The sequence below is a fragment of the Phyllopteryx taeniolatus genome, chromosome 18 (genome assembly GCF_024500385.1).
Source record: "Phyllopteryx taeniolatus isolate TA_2022b chromosome 18, UOR_Ptae_1.2, whole genome shotgun sequence".
Classification (NCBI taxonomy): domain Eukaryota; kingdom Metazoa; phylum Chordata; class Actinopteri; order Syngnathiformes; family Syngnathidae; genus Phyllopteryx; species Phyllopteryx taeniolatus.
In genome coordinates this window covers 1,654,159-1,674,823 of record NC_084519.1, presented here as the reverse complement: position 1 = coordinate 1,674,823, position 20,665 = coordinate 1,654,159, and the positions used below count along the sequence as shown (strand labels likewise).

The following is a 20,665-nucleotide window of genomic DNA, read 5'->3' as shown; positions in this document are numbered from 1 at the left end:
TTGTACAAATTGTGAGAATGGAGAGAGCCCATGGGATGTTTGGTTTAATTTGTAATCTGGACTGTACACAAATCTTGAGACACATTATCAATCATTAGGAATGGAGAAGACAATTTAGGTTGGATTTCCATTGCATGGTTCAAGTGACATGTCTGATATGCATCATGTCAGTGTAAAATCGATTGCTTGAATAAAACCTCCACTGACAACACAAAAAATTGGACCTGCAGGTTTAGTCACCCACCCCCCCAGACTCCCAACACCTTTTTTTTGTTCAGCTTACCAAAATTTATAGAAGTTTTTTTTGGGATGTCTGGATAATTTTACTGGAGAAGAACTTCCGTTAACTGACCAACACAGATCCCTGACTTCAACCCCATCAAACACCTCATCCAACATCACTGACCTCAAACCCTTACAAATGTTTGTTGATAAGTCATGCTTTGACCTTGAGAGTGGACCCATTTTCACCATTATGACAGAGCAGAAGACTTTCTGGAAAATAACTTTTGTATGTATAACTTCTGTAACATACAGAGGGAAAAAATAATAATGGTAATAGAAAGAAAATAGGCATGCGTAAAGAAAAATAGGACATCGTGTGTTGCTGTGAATAGAAACAGGAAACAGAAACGGCACACGGCGGTGCAACAGACACAAACACAAGTTGATTATTTCAAAAGTAACAACCATCGATTGAACACGAAGCCGTTCGGTCGTAGTTTACTTGCGGTTAGGTGGCTCACAGCTCTCGGATGACATTTTATTTTGTCATTTTTATTTTATTATTTATGCTGTGGTTAAAAAAATTAAGGTTACTATTTACTCAGTACTTGAGTAATTATTTCACTGTGTACTGTTTACTGTTACTCAAGCAATTTCTTTGGAGGACTACTTTTTACTTGAGTCACACTATTGTCAAGTAACAGTACTCTTACTTGAGTACAATATTTGCCTACTCTACCCACCTCTGGAGCAGACATCCTCTATTGCTACTCATTACGTTTCAGCAACATTTTTGCTCATCAGATCAGCCAGTGTCGTATTTGTATGCACTGGTCTTTTGTATTTTCGCTTTGAGGTGCTGTGGGTCGTGGCCCTGGTTGTGGTCCCCGCGGAACCGCGAAGCACACGTAAAATCGGCGAAAAGAGCTGATCTGCTAGTACATCTTGTATTAATTAGGAAACGCGCCTACAATTATCTAATTAGTTTACAGATGTTAATGTTAAATGTATTCCGCAACGGAGCGATGTTATGTTATATCGCAACACAGAATGAACTAACTTCAAATTCAGAAGTGGCCAATAAAAGCAGAAAAATACAGTACTTAATATTTTCCTGGAGGATGCATTTGGGATTAGCCTTTGAAGTTGGTAATAGTGAAAAATGAAGTGAAAGAGATAACACATATATATATATGTTATTTTTTTAAATCTGATTAATTTTTTATATTTTTTTTACCTTTCCTGTTCAGCGACATGGCCTTGCAGAATGGTGGATCTGTATGCCTTTGGTGCTGAAACAGTTTTACTGTGCAACAGGGAAGTTTGAAATACTCCCTCTGCATATTTTTTCGTTCATTCATTTTCCGTACCGCTTTTCCTCATTAGGGAGCCTATCCCAGCTATCTTTGGGCGAGTGGCGGGGTACACCCTGAACTGGTCGCCAGCCAATCCCAGGGCACATATAAACAAACAACCACTCACATTTGCACTCACATTCACACCTATGGGCAATTTAGAGTCTTCAATTAACCTACCATGCATGTGTTTGGATTGTGGGAGGAAAGTGGAGTACCCGGAGAAAACCCATGCAGGCATGCAAACTCTAGATAGATAGTTACCTTGTGTATGAAATAGATATATTTGCTTTGCTTTTGCTTTGCCTTATTAGTGAATGAACCCCCCCCCCCCCTTATCATTGTCTTTATGCCAAGCTGTCGGATTTGTATATAGAGTATTGAGTGTCATAATAGTGTTCTTTTTGTACTCCAGTTCGCAGATCTCGTTTCAGAACATTGTTTCTTGCAGGGTTTGTGAGCTGTTGCAGAGCGGAGCAGTGATGAACAAGATTTACCAGCCCCATGAGGGCCACATCCCATTCCTGCTGCAACTCTTCATCGACTTCAACCTGTATGGCATGAACCTGCTTAACCTTGCGGCGGTCAAGTTCCGAGGGCCCAAAAACAAAGGTAGGGGACAAGGATCAAGATGTACGTGTGCATTTATTTTCTTTTCATTTTTTTCCCCAAATAACCTTTGTTGTGTTGCTTGAACAGATTGAAAGAAAATAACCTTGTTAGCTATATTTTAGAACATCATCTCATTGTCTAAAATCATTCCCAGAGTTAAATAAGTGGCATGCTTTCGCTGACACATCAGCTTCAGGACACCAGTCAGCGAAACAGTATTTTTATTTGTTATGGCCATTTATGAGCAAAGGAAGATTCATTTACATAATTCTGTAAAGCAGTGGTCCCCAACTGCTAGGCTGTGGGCCATTTGGTACCCCACCCCCTCCCCCCACGACCGGTAGACTATGCTTACCCCACCCTGTCGATGATTGGGTTCCAATCGTAATTCTTACTTTACCTGTGTTATTGCTTCTTGCTGCAGGCTTTTTAATAATAATCAGTATCTGTGGTAAAATGGTTAAATGGGCACTGACTCTGAAAATTGGTTGTTAACAGGGTCTGCAGGCAGACAAACGAGGATCCTTCTGTCCAAATCTCGCACCATTTCTGTTCTTTTTGTACCATCCCAGTGAGCACCTACCACAAGTGATGGATGGGAATTCCACACTTAAAAAAAAAAAAAAAAAAAAAAAAGAAAAATCACGCTTGACTTGTCCCTGACAAAAGGAGGCTCAAGCACCAACCTAACTGATTCAGTCAGTCAGTACTCCATGCAACAAAGAACCACATTACACCAACACTAGGTACAACAGTTTATCTCCTTTGTCCCCAAATTTCAAAGCTGCAGTTCTTACTGCGGGAAATGAACGAATTATGAAAGGGGCTAGACTAATTATCTGCAGTTTAAGATGAAGGGAAACCTGACTACATTTTGAAGCCTATTACAGACGCAGTACACACCTTTACAGTGGACATAAAATCTACCTGTGCTTGTTTTTTTTCAATTTTACCTAAACTTTCCTTTACACATTGCTGTCATCTTGTAATACTGCTATAAAAGTGCTGTGATCACTGGTGCTTGGGAGGGGCGATAATGGCGTGCTGGTGGGAGAAGGTTTTTGTGGGGGCGAGTCCAGGCCAGTTTCATGAGCTGCAATATTATTGCGCTTCCTTTTTTCACCGCCATTACGATTGGACGCCATAGCGAAGGGGTTTACACAAAGTCAAACTGTATGCTGCACGCAAGTCAGTTGTGATGCGCTGAAATTTCAGCGGCCGAAATGTTTCGGTTTTGGACCAAAAGACTTTTGTCACCAAAATAAAACAGCCGAAATCACATGTTGTTTCCTGCCGCTAGGTGTCGCTTTGCCGCAGTCAATGCGCGAGCATGTACACTGAATACTTAAGAAGGATTTGTTATTAACAAGCAATGCAAGGCCTTGCTGACTGTCCAGTTGAATTGACTGGGAGGTCACTATATTTACCTACAACTTAATCGGTTTGATAATGACATAGTTAATCAGAAATCAACCATAAATGTGACAAATAATACACACATTCAACAAGCTAGTGGTAACATAAACACGCCTTAACAGCGAAGATGTCTTTATTACTGCAATAATTCAAATTTGCATGTTGCAATCAATTGTGGGAACCGTGTGGCGTTGCCATCGTCATGCTAGCGGCTACTAGCCCAAACTGGAGCGTCCCAACCTTGCTACTTTCTGCTATTCGGGTAAGAGGAATAGTTGTTGCGCGCCATTTTGCGCCGCCCCAGCTACTTATGAGCTACAGCTAACGCGACCAAATACGATGCCGAGCCGCGGAGGCCAACGGGCGCCTCACGTCAGTTGTCAATGCAGCGTAGTAAACTACATTTTTAGTATCAGATTCATTATCACAAAGGACAGACTGAGAGAAAAATAACCGGCAAATTGGTACGTGTTTATAGAGGAAGTTACTGTAATATACGATGCTAGATAGCACTAACAGGGCCCGGAAACCGGAAATGAATTAGTACGTCCTAAAAATGGCCCTATACATTTTAAAATAAATTAAATATCATAAATATTTATAATACAATATATAATTTATTAGTCCCATAATGGGGATATTTGCATAATTACAGCAGCAATCGTAGACACAGGAAAGAGAAGACATTTGGCTGAAACTGCATCCACCATGACAAGGTTGATGCAATAAAACCCTTAATATTAAAATAACATATTGAAGCCATCATTCATTAACAATTATGATTACAGAATAATGATTATGTTGTGCAATTCAACAGTATGCAGAATTATGTTTTATCCTACTACTTAAAATACTGCAATAACCGCCCGTGGTAATCTCCTTGACATCATTTTAAAAATACGGAAAGTCAAACAAATTGTTCCGGAAGCGAATTTCTATAGGTCGGCAGTTCTCATAGTAATTTGATTCGGTGTTTCGACGTTCTCTAAATGTACATTTTCTGCCAAGAATTTTCATTTCGGTGCATCACTAAAAATCTCTAAAGTATAGCCTGTTCGAGAGATGAGTGCCCAAATAAAGAACAGCTGCTATTCCTATTAAATTACATTTTTTTCCCCCTGCTGTTAGGTCAAGCAGAACAACAAATTTGTTACATGCAACTTTGATAAGCGTAATGCGCCCATAGCAATCTGCACATATTAAAATATTTAATGATGAGCATCTCTGGTGAGTAAGATTATTTAATTTATTGAATTGTTCAATATTTATCGTACATGCAAATCAGTCTTCTTTCGGCAAAATGTGCCGTTTCGAACTCAAAATTGGCCATTTACGTGAATCGTATAGATCCGATGAGTTTTTCCCGAGAGGGGTGGTCGCCGTCGCTGACGTCATACGCTGTTTCGTACTCCTTGAACGCTGGCAGCTAGATCCATTCCACACATCCACCATCCACACACAGATGTAATTTCTGAATATTACTCTGCGGCGGACAAATATGCAGCCTGAGGTTCCGCCTGTGCGCTTGGGATCCGCTTTGGACAAGTCACAGGAGTTGACGAGATCAGAAAAAACACTTCCGCCACTTCTGCTATGAAGAAGTAACAGTACTTTTACTACGTTACAATGATGTAAATGTCGTTCGCTATTTTTATCAACTATTTTGTGCGCGAGACTACGACTTCGACTTTCGCATCGGGCGCTTTTTGCGGCAATCCAATTGAAGCACTATTTACGTTTAGGTCTAGTTCACCAATCAAACGACACAAGTCACATGACCTCACACAAGGTCTTCTATTGGGCTTCCCGGGCCTAAGTATTAACACCAGATAAGTCAGCCCGGCCGATGAACAAACACAACAGCTTTCATGTATTGTAGTATTTGTCTGGATATTTCAACTCGCATAACTTTAGAAAACACTGTGCAGTAAATTGGAGATGTGTTGTTGTAGTTTTGACTGTGCCTGCACACATGCACACACACACACACAATATTTGGCTACTCCACTCACCTCTGGAGCAGACATCCTCTATTGCTACTCTTACATTTTAGCAAAAAAATGTGTTGCTCATCAGATCAGCCAGTGTTGTATTTGTTGCACTGGTCTTTTGTATTTTCGAGTTGAGGTGCTCCAGGTCGTGGTCCTGGTTGTGGTCCCCGCGGTACCGCGAAGCACACGTAAAATTGGCGACGAGATGACACGCTAGTACATTGTGTATTAATTAGGAAACGCCTGCAATTATCTAATTAGTCTACGGATGTTAATGTTAAATGTATTAAGCGACGGAGGGATGTTAGGGATTATGTCACAACACAGAATTAACTAACTTCAAATTCAGAAATGAAAACTATTGTACTTCATATAAGTTGGTAATTGTGAGAAATTAAGTGAAACAATGATTTTAGTCAATTCTTTTCCAGGATGAGAGTGCTTAAAGAGGAGGATGCTATTCATGTGGCACAGCTTGAAGCAGGCATCAGGTGCAGGTGCAGGTGCAGGTGCAGGTGCAGGTGCAGGTGCAGGTGGAGATGGGCCTGGCTCAAGTTGGAGGTCAAAACAAAAAGCAAAGAAATGAGGCAAATATGAATCTTAAATGTGTACATCAACATGTACTTGAGCGGTGTAAATACATTTTTCTGCGTGAAGATTATTAGTCTTTTGCCTTATTGTACTCTTCAGAGTCTTCCAGATTGCTTAATTTATGTTAAAATTAAAGAAATTCTCTTTGGGGGCCCAGGGAATCCCCCCCCAAACAATGTTTTCTTTTTTTTTGGTGTCACCTTTTTCATGCCTTTGGTGTTTCCATGTCTGAGTACTGCTCGTTTCTATCACTGCCATGTGTTAGTGGCCTTCTCAAAAGGTGGATAAGTTGTGTAAATCCCCAGTCAAGGCCCAGGTACCAAATGCATAAACCACAATTGGTATTACACTCGCATTTAATGTGTCTTTCAGAGGATGTGCCAGCAGCGCCACACAATCAGACCCCCAGCAGTCATTCTAGCACCAGTCCCTGGAAGACCCCCTGCACATCCAAACTCAATGACAGTACCCTTGGGGGCACCTTTCTCCGCTGGGAGGAAAACACCATTCCGTGGTGAGTTCTACCAACTATGCATCTCCTTGAGTAATAAGTCCCTGAGAGTTTTATTTATCCATCTGCAATACGATATGTTCAGTTTTGGAACCACCACTTATTTGCATTTGATGTCTCTATTTATCACCGTTGCAAAGATAATTTTTCCTTGTTGAAGTATGACATGCTGTCTGCGCTTTAAAAAAATATACAAACTTTATGGAGGATGCATCAATATTTTCCAATGTTGTTACGAGGCGTGTCACGATTCATTTTGGCAGCGATTTAATTCGTATCACAATTCTTGGTTGCCGCTTCAATTCAAGGACAATATTGGTTCATCTAGTACAAAACGATACGAAACAATTCATGTTTTGGAAAGCAATACAGTAACGTTTTAGCCCAAAAATTCAACCAGTGTGACTGTGCAATAAGTACAGGCTCATTCTAGTGGCATGAAGAATCACTGAATTAAAGTTTCAAACTGTCCATCATGTTAGTTTCTTAAACCGTTTAAGAACATTTTTAAAGTACAGCTGTATTTAACCTTTAAGTTCAGTACACTTGCATTACAACTGTTTTAGAGACATTTCTTTAGGTACAATGTTTAACTTTTATGTGCAAAACATTTTAATTCGATCATTAAGTAGTTTTTTAATTGTAATTATTTTAAACAAATCAAAGCAAATTTATTTATATAGCACAGTTCATACACAATGTAACTCAATGTGCTTTAAATGATTAAAAGCATTTAAAAACAAAGAAAAGAAACCTGCTTATAAACATTTAAAACAAAGAGAATAAAATAAAAATACAATTAAAACAGCGTACAGTACAAGAAATATCATTTAAAAGTGGAAATGCTCAAGAAAGCAAGGGGGAAAAAAGTTTTTAACCTGGACTTAAAAACATGCACACTTGGGGCTGACGTCAGTTCTTTTGGCAACATTTGTGTGCAGCATAATAGCTAAATGCTGCTTCACCATGTTTGGTTTGGACTCTGTGCTCCACTATTTAACCTGAGTCTGTCGATCTCAGAGCCCTACTTGGTTTATATCCCATTAGCATTTCATTCATGTATTCGGGACCTAAATAAACCGTTTAGTGATTTATTGACCAGTAGCAGAACTTTGAAATCTATTCTAAAGCTGACTGGAAGCCAGTGAAAAGACTTTAGAATTGGAGTAATATGCTCTGACCTCTTTGTTTTGGTCATTCTGAATGAGCTGCAGTTGTTTAATGCTCTTTTTAGGGAGTCCAGTCAGAAGACCATTACAATAGTCAAGTCTACTTGAGATAAAAGCATGGAGGAGCTTCTCCTGGGACCTCATGTACGTGGATGTCCTACTAAAACAAATCCAGAAAACGTCGTACGCACAAATATATTCAGATGTATGAAACTCTGCGTATTCATGAATTCAAGTACATTTCCTTCGTACATTCCAATCAACGCGGAAATGAGCGCACATGTTGGAGGAGCCGACTCCTCCCTGTCCACGCCCACATTTGAATATGCAAATGACATTTAAATGGTCTGCGATCGTGGGTGACGCTCCTCTCTCAGGGGTGGTGGGAGGACATGTGGCTGACTATGACTATGACCCCACAAGGTTAATACCATGTATTTTCATAACTCATCACAAATGTGTTCATACAGTAACGTACACTCAGCCCTGTGAGATAAAGGTTCATGCGTAAATGCTGGATGTGTGGTATTTGTAATGAATCTTTTGCATTCAAATAGAAGCATATCAAAGAGGATATCAAAAACCTTGACTCCTTTTTGATGACTCAATTTATTATTTTAATACACAGGAGAGAACACGCACACCGTGTTTTAGTTTTAGGAGAAGAGGGGTAAATTATGTCAATTTAAACACATTTTAATAATGTGCAACCGATGCACATGTTCAAATGATATAAATTCAAAGGACTCTTTTTTTCAGCGCATGTGCTGGAGTCACGAAGCGATTGTGAGGCCAATAGGCGGCATAAATGATCGCCTTGATCAATTAATAGGTGTCCTCACAAATATCAGTGGGTCGTTAAATACACTGGTTAACAAATGAATTCTCAGTCCTTGCCTCAATTGCATTGTTGAAATCAAATGTTGCCGGGCATGAATTGTTCATCAGTGCTAATTATTCATGTTTCTGGTGTGCAGATTTATGAGAACCGTTTCCCAGCATCGCCTCCCAAGTGTCGCCAAAGTACCAAAACCTGCAGAAACGTGCGCACGCCAGCCATGCAGTTGGCGTGAGGCACCGCACATTTCCACGGTCATGTCACTCTTGATACATCTGAACTTTACCGTGAAAAAGAACGGACGCCACGTTTTTGTGCATGAGGCCCAAGGTCTGCTTGGCACATGCAAGCCTTCACTCTGGATATGTTATTCAGATGGCAGAAGGCAGTTTGAGGAATTGATTTGATATGACTGTTGAAAATCAGGTCGGAATCATCAGAACACCAAGGTTTCGGACTTGGTCTTTGGTTTTTAAAGAGAGTGACTCCAGGTGTTTACTAACGGCAATCCTCTTTTCTTTATTGTCAAAAACAATTATTTCAGTTTTGTTGTGGTTTAATTGAAGACATTTTTTGCCTCATCCAGATATTTATCTGTTTTAGACAGTGACACAACACCTCAATTGAACTGTAGTCAGCTGGAGACAGTGCTACATATAACTGTGTGTCATCTGCATAGCTATGATAGTCAAAATGAAAGTTCTGAAGAATTTGACCCAAGGGTAGCATATACGGGTTGAACAGGAGGGGTCCAAGAACTGACCCTTGTGGGGTCCCTCAAGGTCATTGCCATTTGATGAGATTGAACACTTCCAATGGTTACAAAATCACTCCTTTCCTCCATGTAGGACCTGAACCATTTAAGGACTGTTCCATTTAGTCCTACCCACGTTTCCAACTCGTTCAGCAGTATATTAATATCTACCGTATCAAAAGCTTTAGGAAACTCGACTGACTGAAGTGAGCAATTGATTATTTGCTGCAAATCAGCTAGGACAGACTTCGCAATATCTTTGAAAAAGTCAGATGGTATTGAGTCAAGACAGCTCGTTAATGGTTTCAGCTGCTGAACCGTTTTCTCTACAGTGTTTTTGGTCAACTGTATCAAATTCTGACATGGTAATAGAGTTTTTCCTGGGTGGCTTCAGATGTAGTATCATTTTATCATTTTGCTGATTTGTGCTAATATTTATCCTGATGGAATGTATTTTTTTCACTAAAATAACAAGCAAATTCATTGCGTTTATCTGCTGTGAGGAGTTCTGGAGCTATCTGATTTGGGGTTGTGCGTAAGTAGTGTTAATGTTCTAACTGTGCATAATTTTACTGTGACCAAGTCCGAAACCATGGTGTTCTGATTGATTCCGACCTGACTTTCTACAGTCATATCAAATCAATTACTAAAACTGCCTTCTACCATCTGGAGAACATATGCAGAGTGAAGGCTTGCATGTGTAGACTTGACTATTTTAATAGTCTTCTGACTGAACTCCCCCAAAAGAGCATTAAACAGCAGCAGCTCATTCAGAATGCTGCAGCTCGGGTTCTGACCAGAACAAAGAGGTCAGAACATATTACTCCAATTCTAACGTCTCTACACTGGCTCCCAGCCAGCTTTAGAATAGATTTTAAATTTCTGCAACTAGTCTGTAAATCCCTAAATGTTTTAGGTCCTGAATACATGAAAGAAATGCTAAACATGGTGAAGCACCATTTAGCTGGTGTGCTGCACACAAATGAATTAAGTTGCCAACAGAAGTGACGTCAGCGTCAAGTGTGAATGATTTTAAGTCCAGGTTAAAAACTATTTTTTTTCTCATGCTTTTGAGAGCATTTCCACTTTGGAATGATATTTCTTGCACTGTACGCTGCTTCAATTGTATTTTATTTTTCTCTTTGTTTTAAATGTTTAGAAGCTTTTTTTCCCCATGTTTTTAAATGCTTTTAATAATCTAAAGTACATTGAGTTACCTTGTGTATGAAATGCACTATGTGCATTTTTGGGAATGTGAAAGCCAGAGCACTCGGACAAAACCTACGCAGAACAGGGGGGAAATGCAAACTCCGCACGGGAGTACCTGAATTGCGATTCAAACCCAGAACCTCCTGACAGTGATGCCGATGTGCTAACCACTACAACACCTGGCTTCAACGGAAATGAAACTATAAAGCCAGTGTAAAATAATATACTGTATTTACGTTTGTTGTATTTAAGACATCAAAAATTATTTCCAGATCTTATGTTCTGCCTGTTTGTCTGCAGCTCCCTAGTTCTGGATGAGGTGGAGAGGCAGAGCACCTGTGAGTTGGAGGTTGATGGTGTTGCTGTAGATGTCCTCAACCGTCTGGAGATTGACAGTAAGGATTTCCAGGGAAATCTCAATTGCTCTTTGTCATTAAACGTGGTCTCTTCCCTAAAGTACCAGGATCAAGAGGTCATCCCTTTTGGTCTCTAAAAACATGCCCCCCTACCCAGTTTCCCAGGCTGCGTGTTATGCTGAATCTATTCCATCCTGTATGGCTTTACGATTGAATCCCAAGTGGGCACAGAAGCGTAAACCACACCAAAAATATTGTTGATGATTATTGTCTGACTCACTTTTTACAAGTCAACCTTTTTCTATGCCATAATCCTATTCAGTGTCATGGGGAAGCTGGAGCCTATCCTATCCCAAAGGCAGTGTAGACCCTGGACTGATCACTAGTCGATGACAGGGCTAAGCTCTAGCCGCAATCACTAAACCTCACACCTATGGGCAGTCTTGTATTAGATTCCTGAAAGCGGTACTTGGGCAAAAAGAAATTCAAATATCTGAAGAGAAGCGGGGTTTTACAACGCCATTTCTGTTACCTGAGGCAGGCATAAGAGTCCGTTCATCCAATATAATAAAGGCATTCCTGTAGCGATGTCCTGTAGAAGCCAATAATGTAATAACGGCCCATAACGTAATAAATTTGGCCTTTTAAAAATGTAATTGGCCCATAATGTAATAACTGGCCGACAACGTTATAAAAGTCCTGTACCATTTTTGGGCCAACAATGTAATAAGTTATTACATTATTGGCTGATTATTATATTACGTTATAGACCTGGTAGCAAAAAAATATTTGCAAATGTAATAACTGAGCCCATAATGTAATATGAAATTAAGTTATGGGCCTATTACATTTTAAAAAGGGCCAATTTATTACGTTATGGGCCGTTATTATATTATGAGCTTCTACAAGCCCACAGTTGTGTGTCTTTATCCCTGTTATCACCACCATGGAGTTCACCAGTCACGTTGTTTTGGTGTCATCATCATCTGCTGCTGGAAATCTTGTGTGCGTAGCAGAGACAGGAGCAGGTTTTATCATCCGGTCAGTATTCTACGTGGGTAAGTCGCGTGCCTCCCTGTGGACAGGCGGGACTATTCTACCGCTTTGCACTCCACGGCTCAGGCATTTCGTCAATGAGCAATTTCTTGTGATTTTATTTTGCAGTAACAAAGATGGTTAGGGGAAATGTATCACAGTAAAAGTGGACGTTATTTATGCAACGTTGTGGAATACAAGTGACAGTTGCTACAAATACAAATTCCTTGTGTGTTTTGGACATACTTGGCAAATAAAGATGATTCTGATTCTGATTCTGATAAAGTACAGATGTGTGAAAATTCTACTTAAACCTGTGATGTGGAACTGTTTTTAAAAGGAAAAAAAATCCTTTTCACCCATGCCACGAGTAGAGGAGATGATCCAATGGTGATTAAACTTATTAGCTCCTCTAAACATCTTTTCTTCATCCTCTAGTGTGCCCAATCACCTTTCTTTGGAATGCTGCTGAATAACATACTTCCCCCCAACCGCCCCAGGCATTTTCGGTGTTGCTTTACTATTGCACAATTAAAACTCTGCTGACGATATTACTTGAAACAATGATTTAATATCATGGCCGCAGCTGGAGCACTCTCAATCGTAGTGTACCTACTACAGACCAGTCAAAGAGCAGCTATCAGCATGCCGATGTCTTCGACCAATAACAAATAATTTTGCATCCCCGATAGATATGAAGACTAGATACGCCAACGCACTGTAGCACCCCGGCAAACCGACGTGCCTGCGTGACGTTCATAATTGTTACAGCGTTGTACGCAACTGTATGAAACACAAGGTACCGGCATCCTTGGCCTTTTGGGTTTCTTGCCTTGCACACACATGAAATGTGCTGATGACTTTGACCCTCCTATCTTAGCATCGCTGTTGCCACGCAGCTCAAAAGGGGCATGTTGTCCATGTTGTATCTATTCGTATCTGTGGCGTCCCCCTTGTTTCTTTCATGTATTCAGGACCTAAAACATTTAGGGATTTACAGACTAGTTGCTAGTTGCTAGATGCTTAGATGCTAGTGCTTTTTTTTTTCCAATTGTGCAAAAAGATGCAGAGGCATCTAGCACTTAGAGCAGTTTGAATGACTAATATAGCAATAGTCCTTTGCAATGACCATTGTGCAAAGGGCGCCGAGACTTCAAGGAATGGATGCAGTTTAAAGTGACTAGTAGTGCGATAATCATGAGTGGCCAGTATTGGTCAACAACAGATACGAAAAACAGTGCAGCGTGGCAAGACTACTACAGTGAGTGCACGAGTAATGTATAATTGGCCCGACAGAAATATAACAACAAACTCAAGACAAAAACAATTGGCAGCATGTTGCAATGGAATTGTAGGTTAGCTGTTTAAGAAGTTGATTGCAAGAGGGAAGAAGCTGTTGGAATGTCTGCTAGTTCTAGTTTGCATTGATCGGTAGCGCCTTCCTGAGGGAAGGTGCTGGAAGAGCCGGTGACCGGGATGTGGAGGGTCTGAGAGGATTTTGCACGCTCTTGTCTTAGTCCTGGCAGCGTGCAAGTCCTCAAGGTTGGGTATGGGGGTACCGACAATCTTTTCAGCAGTTTTGATTGCCCGTTGCAGTTTGTCCTTTGTCCTTTTTTGTAGCAGCACCAAGCTAGACTGTGATGGAAGAACACAGGACTGACTCGATGGCCGCTGTGTAGAACTTCCTCAGCAGCTCGTGTGGCAGGCCGTGCTTCCTCAGAAGCCGAAGGACGGAGTTGATGTTGATCGTGCACTTCAGGTCCTGAGAGACTTTAATTCCCAGGAACATGAAGGTCTCAACGGTTGACACAAGGTAGCTGGACAGCGTGAGGGGCAGCTGTGGCGAAGGATGCCTCCTGAAGTCCACGATCATCTCTACAGTCTTGAGCGTGTTCAGCTCCAGGTTGTGTCGGCCGCACCACAGGTCCAGCCGCTCCACTTCCTGTCGATATGCAGACTCGTCACCGTCCTTGATGAGGCCGATGACAGTAGTGTCATCTGCAAACTTCAGGAGTTTGACAGCCGGGTGCGTTGAGATGCGGTCGTTCGTGGAGAGAGAGAAGAGCAGCGGAGAGAGGACACGACCTTGGGGCTCACCAGTGCTGATGCTGCGTGTGGATGAGGTTGTGTCCCCCAGCCTCACCTACTGTGTCCTGCCCGTCAGGAAGCTGTAAATCCACAGGCAGATGACAGGTGAGACGCTGAGCTGGAGAAGCTTGGAGGAAAGGAGTTCAGGGATGATGGTGTTGAACGCTGAGCTGAAGTCCACGAACAGGATCCTCGCGTAGGTCCCTGGACTGTCGAGGTGTTCTAGGATGAAGTGCAGTCCCATGTTGACTGCATCATCCGCAGACCTGTTCACTCGGTAGGCAAACTGCAGGGAGTCCAGCAGGGGACCTGTGACGCTTTTGAGGTGGTCCAGCACGAGACGTTCAAAGGACTTCATGACCACAGATGTCAAGGCGACAGGCTCGTAGTCATTTAGACCTGAGATTTTAGGTTTCTTGGGGACTGGAATGATGGTGGAGCGTTTGAAACAGGATGGTACTTCGCACAGTTCCAGAGATCTATTGACAATCTGTGTGAAGACTGGAGCGAGCTGGTCCGCGCAGACTTTGAGGCAGGATGAGGACACACGGTCTGGGCCTGCCCCTTAGTTAATCTTTTGTTGTTTCAAGATGCGTCTCACATCCTGTTCGTGGATGGTTAACGCAGAAGTCACAGGTGTGATTGTGGTCAGTGGTGTGGGGTGTGAAAGTGTCCTTTTCAAATCTGCAGTAGAAGGTATTCAAGTCGTTGGCTCGTGTGCTATTGTTCTCAGCTTGGGGGCATCGTCGCTTGTAATTGGTCAGCGATTGGAATGCAATGCCAAACTGATTTAGAGTCGTTAGCGATCAACTGTTTTTCCAACTTTGCTGCATAGTTCCTCTTTGCAATGTTAATTTCTTTAGTCGGCTGGTTTCTAGCTCGATTATACAGGGCCCTGTCCCCGCTTTGATGTGTCCTCCTTTGCTTGGCGGAGTTGCTTAAGTTTGGCAGTGAACCACGGCTTGTTGTTGTTGTTGAATGTGCGAAATGACTTTGTTGGTACACTTTGTTGGTTTTTAGTAATTTACAGTTTTGTTTTTGTTTTTTTAGTCCTGTATAGTTAATTTACTGCTATGTTTTTGCTGCCACGTTCAAAATGTTCGCAATTGTGATTAATATCTCAAGTAATAGTTTAAGTAAAAAGTGCGGCAGTGTGTGCGCGCGCGTGCGTGTGTGTGTGTGTGTGTGTGTATTTGTGAGGAAGCGGATATGCTGTAGTCAGGGGCCTGTGCCCCAGAAGAGCTTTATATGCCTGGCAATGCCCCTGGGTGTTGGGGACTAAGATAATTTTGAGAATTATTATACTCCTGTAAAAAATGTAATTGTAATCATTCGTCGGTCTTGATAAGTTGATTACATTTTAAAGTGCAATACTATATTTTTCAGTTCCAGGTACCTGTGACTTAAAAGTGTTGTGCGTTAAAATTGAATCACTGTGATCGGTTTTATGCACACATTGTAGATGACAAATTGAAGAAAAAAATCTGAGGTTCTTTTGTAAAATATTTAAAAAAAAAAAAATAATTACATATAAATATTTTCCGAATTTATGTGATTTGTTTTGCATTCAAACAAAGGGAAGACTGATTGTTATTATTATATACGGTATGGTAAGATTTTAGTGGTCCTGCCCCTTTGACATCAAATTAGGCCTTACCTGGCCCCTGAACAGCAATGAGTTTGACACCCCTGGGTTAGAGTAATGTAGCCATAACGTAGTGGTAATTAATACCACTTGCAGGCCAAGCCTTTTAAGAATACAAGCCGTTCCACACTTTCCGTATGCTGCGAAGCTTCTGTGACAACCTCATTATTCCTTCCAGTATCGATAAGAGAATCGCTAGGACATTTGATAAACAATTCCACAGGATCGTTAACTTTGGAACCGGTTCTTAACAGGAACAGGTTTTTGATTCCCATCCCTGGCAATGGGTGGAGCGTAGCCCCTTCTCTTTTGTAAAAAGCTCACTAAACATTATTTAGCCTTTCTGTAGCAGAAAATAATCATAAAATAATCTTTCTAATCTAAGCCTTTTTTGAGGACCCGTTAGCTGCCCAATAAGGTGCCTAATGTAAAATACATGCACAAACGCAACAATAATAGGTAATGACTCGCTCTGTCAGCATTGTACTGTTGTTCCTTACATTCATTGTTGATGTGCTGTTATTTGCTCAGATCAAATTGGAAGGAACCCCGGCCTACAAGCAATCTGGGAGGATGAGAAACAGCGGAGAAGAGAAAAGAGCAAGGACTCTCAGATTGAAACCCCAGAGTCGCAAGGTCAGCAAATTGTTAACAGAAAAGTGGTATACATGAAGCAGTTTTCTTGCTAAACTTTATTATTTTGTTAATTTTCCAGCATTTGCCCAAAATTGATTTTGTGCATGTTTAAAAAACATGAGCTCTGGAAAATCAATCTGATTATTTTTTTCCCCCTATCTTTTCCAGACCGTGCATTTGTCACTACAACTGAGAGTGAGCAAATTTTCATGAAAAGATTTGAGGAGATTCTGAAGGACAATGAGTTTGATCTGTAAGTTTCACCTTTCCCTTGCATCTGGGTTCTTCAGCGAGAAGCCTTAGCAGACTCTATGACACTTTATTGGATAGGTATGGGTTAGGATTTATATAGAGAAACTTATATTTGCCTAACCAATTGACTGGCAACTAGTCCAGGGTGAACCTCATATAGCAAGTACAAACCCTAATTCCAATGAAGTTGTGACGTTGTGTAAAATGTAAATAAAAACAGAATACAATAATTTGCAAATCCTTTTCAACCAATATTCATTTGAATACACTACAAAGACAAGATTCTTAATGTTTACACTGGAAGCAGTCACCTTATCGTAGTGGAGGGGTTTGTGTGTCCCTATGACCCAAGTAGCTAAGTTGTCTGGGGCTTCACGCCCCTGGTAGGGTCACCCATGGCAAACAGGTCCGAGGTGAGGGACCAGGCAAAAAGACCCCTATTCTGGTCCACCATCCGGCGTCTCTGTAGGGGGAAGCAGTGCAACATCAACACTGTGTATAGTGGGGATGGGGCGCTGTTGACCTCGACTTGGGACGTTGTGAGTCGGTGGGGAGAATACTTCGAAGACCTCCTCAATTCCACCGACACACCTTCCCATGAGGAAGCAGAGTCTGGGTTCTCTGAGGCGGGCTCTCCTGTCTCTGGGTTTGAGGTCACCGAGGTAGTTAAAAAGCTCCTCGGTGGCAGGGCCCCGGGGGTGGATGAGATTCGCCCGGAGTTCCTAAAGGCTCTGGATGTTGTGGGGCTCTCCTGGTTGACACGCCTCTACAACATCACATGGACACCGGGGACAGTGCCTCTGGATTGGCAGACTGGGGTGGTGGTCCCCCTTTTTAAGAAGGGGGACCGGAGGGTGTGTTCCAACTACAGGGGGATCACACTCCTCAGCCTCCCTGGTAAGGTCTATTCAGGGGTGCTGGAGAGGAGGGTCCGTCGGGAAGTCGAATCTCAGATTCAGGAGGAGCAGTGTGGTTTTCGTCCTGGCCGTGGAACAGTGGACCAGCTCTACACCCTCGCCAGGGTCCTCGAGGGTGCATGGGAGTTCGCCCAACCAGTCCACGTGTTTTGTGGACTTGGAGAAGGCGTTCGACCGTGTCCCTCGGGGAGTCCTGTGGAGGGTGCTTCGGGAGTATGGGGTACCGAACCCCCTGATACGGGCTGTTCGGTCCCTGTACGACCGGAGTCGGAGTTTGGTCCACATATCCGGCAGTAAGTCGGACTCGTTCCCGGTGAAGGTTGTGCCTCCGCCAAGGCCGCCCTTTGACACCGATTCTGTTCATAACTTTTATGGACGGAATTTCGAGGTGCAGCCGAGGCGTTGAGGGGGTCCGGTTTGGTGGCCTCAGTATTGCATCTCTGCTTTTTGCTTATGATGTGGTTCTTTTGGCTTCATCAAGCTGTGACCTCCAACTCTCACTGGAGCAGTTCGCAGCTGAGTGTGAAGCGGCTGGGATGAGAATCAACACCTCCAAATCTGGGACCATGGTCCTCAGTCAGAAAAGGGTGCCGTACCCTCTCCAGGTCGGGGATGAGATCCTGCCCCCAGTGGAGGAGTTCAAGTATCTTGGGGTCTTGTTCACGAGTGAGGGGAAAAATGGAACACGAGATCGACAGGCGGATCGGTGCAGCGTCTGCAGTGATGCGGACTTTGTATCGATCCGTTCTGGTAAAGAAGGAGCTAAGCCGAAAGGCGGGGCTCTCAATTTACCGGTCGATCTACGTTCCTACCCTCACCTATGGTCACGAGCTGTGGGTCGTGACCGAAAGAACAAGACCCCAGATACAAGCGGCCGAAATAAGTTTCCTCCGCAGGGTGTCCGGGCTCTCACTTAGAGAGAGGGTGAGAAGCTCGGTCATCCGGGAGGATCTCAGAGTAGAGTCGCTGCTTTTCCACATCGAGAGGAGACAGATGAGGTGGCTGGGCCATCTGATTCGGATGCCTCCCTGGTGAGGTGTTCCGGGCACGTCCCACCGGGAGGAGACCCCGGGGACGACCCAGGACACGCTGGAGACACTACGGCCTTCGGCTGGCCTGGGAACGCCTCGGGATCCCCCCGGAAGAGCTGGATGAAGTGGCTGGGGAAAGGGAATTCTGGGCGTCCCTGCTAAAGCTACTGCCCCCGCGACCCGACCCGGATAAGCGGTAGAAAATGGATGGATGGAAATATAGACTGTTATATACTTTTAGATAATTTCTTAACTTTGATGATAATTCATATTACTCAGTCAAGTACAGTCATATTTTTTATTTTACTGTTCGCTTTTTAAAATGTATTTTACTTACTCATACATTTTAGGATTCTGTAATGAGTGTAGTAAGTAAATGGAGAGTTCAAATACCAAAGCAGACATTGGAATTAAATAGATTTTTTTTTGGAGGGGGGTTCATTTTTTGTTTTGTTTTTGTTTTTTTAATCTTTGGTTCCAGGTTAAAACTAATCATTTTTATTTAGGGTATTCATAGTTCATAGAAATGTAAAGCAATTTTAGCAAAGCCTAATTCGTAAAAAAGTCTTACTTTTATTGAAAAGGTCTTTTTGACGTCCTTTCATCGCAAAACCAGACAACTCCCGGCAAACAATTTTCTTCGAAAACAGATGAGTCCAAAATATTCCGACCACTACTGTGCAAATGTTTTGCCACTTCATTATTATGCTACACTTTCATTAAGACTGTGATTCTAATGAGGACACCATAGACACGTAATAGTGATATTGAGCTTTGTGTGTGAATGGTGCGTGGTAATGATAATGGTGGGTGATAGTGATAATGACGCCACACGGAGTGCCACTCCCCCACCCCTGCTGCCCCAATTATAATACAGGCATCAAAGCAATTTCATTCGTTGCGTCATTGCTTTACTGGTGATATGTGTTTAGGAAAAGTAATAGAGCAATAAAACGTGATGCTTAATTGTCAGCACTCACACAGCTCTGTTGGACGTACATTTTAATGCATATATGAATGTCCAGTTAACAATAATAATATTTTAAAAAACAAACATTTCTGTGCATTTAACCTCGTTTTGGAATGAAAGACAGGATTTTGACACTGAGGCATCTTACAAATGTTTTTACTCCAGTCACCTATTTTTTTTTTTTTTTTTTTTTTTTTTTTTACTCAATCCACTCACTCTTACATGCATATATCTGTGTGTGGCAGAAAAACGAAGCCTGTAAAACTAAGGAAAGATGTGTGGCTTGACAGAACATGTTAATCACTGCAGTAATCTCTTGACACCTGGCAGCCTTACCTCCCTTGACACCTTTTAAAGCCGTTAAGCAGACTAATTAAAAACAGCCAGGAAGTGGCGAATGCACTGCCTCTCTGGAGCCCTTTCCCTCATAAGGCTCAGCGCTACTAGGAATGACAATGAGGGTGAAGTAAAATCTCACTTAGGTACTATTGTCATGCCACGCACTTGAGAAGCACCATAATGTTAAATTATTAATTTCAAATTTCATCTTTTTCTTTTATTGAGTTCCCTGATTCTACTTAGTCAAAATAAGTTGCTAACTTTGCTACCAGGTAGCAAAGTTAGCAAGCAATTATTGCTATTTCTTTGTCTTTTTCCGAGACATGAACGAATTGGATATCTATGTTTTCCTTTTCTATTCAGGACACCGGCTTCCCCTGTTGGTGATGGAGAGGATTTCAGTGATCTCACCATCCATTCGTCTTTCCATTTGACACCCGAAGAAGTGCACTATACACCTGCTTCAGTTGTAGAGATGCACAGGGACTCTGAGCCAGGTCAAGATAAATGCAAATTGAAGCCCCAAAATGTTTTTGTATTTCAAAGAGTCGTATGTACAATGGAAGTACAGTGTGGAAGAAAAATGAAGTGTACATAGTATATGATACTTTGAGACATAAATATTGAACTCACTCCCACTCTTAAGAATCTCAATTGCAATTTCCAGTTACTGTTTGTAGACTTTATTGCAATCTCATATGGGCGTCGTGCACAGCAAGGTTGGG

General features: G+C 42.1%; 1 protein-coding gene across 7 annotated transcripts in view; it reads left to right on the top strand.

Annotated features, from left to right (window-relative positions):
- rev3l (REV3 like, DNA directed polymerase zeta catalytic subunit) overlaps window positions 1–20,665 on the top strand; it is an 83,407-nt gene that overhangs the window by 24,966 nt on the left and 37,776 nt on the right. For all 7 annotated transcript variants that reach the window (XM_061753833.1, XM_061753832.1, XM_061753828.1 and 4 more), the window contains exons 4-9: window positions 2,032–2,192; window positions 6,563–6,704; window positions 10,972–11,066; window positions 16,327–16,431; window positions 16,600–16,684; window positions 20,304–20,437. In XM_061753833.1, the coding sequence (XP_061609817.1) occupies window positions 2,032–2,192; window positions 6,563–6,704; window positions 10,972–11,066; window positions 16,327–16,431; window positions 16,600–16,684; window positions 20,304–20,437 (722 nt within the window). The remainder of the gene's footprint in view (window positions 1–2,031; window positions 2,193–6,562; window positions 6,705–10,971; window positions 11,067–16,326; window positions 16,432–16,599; window positions 16,685–20,303; window positions 20,438–20,665) is intronic.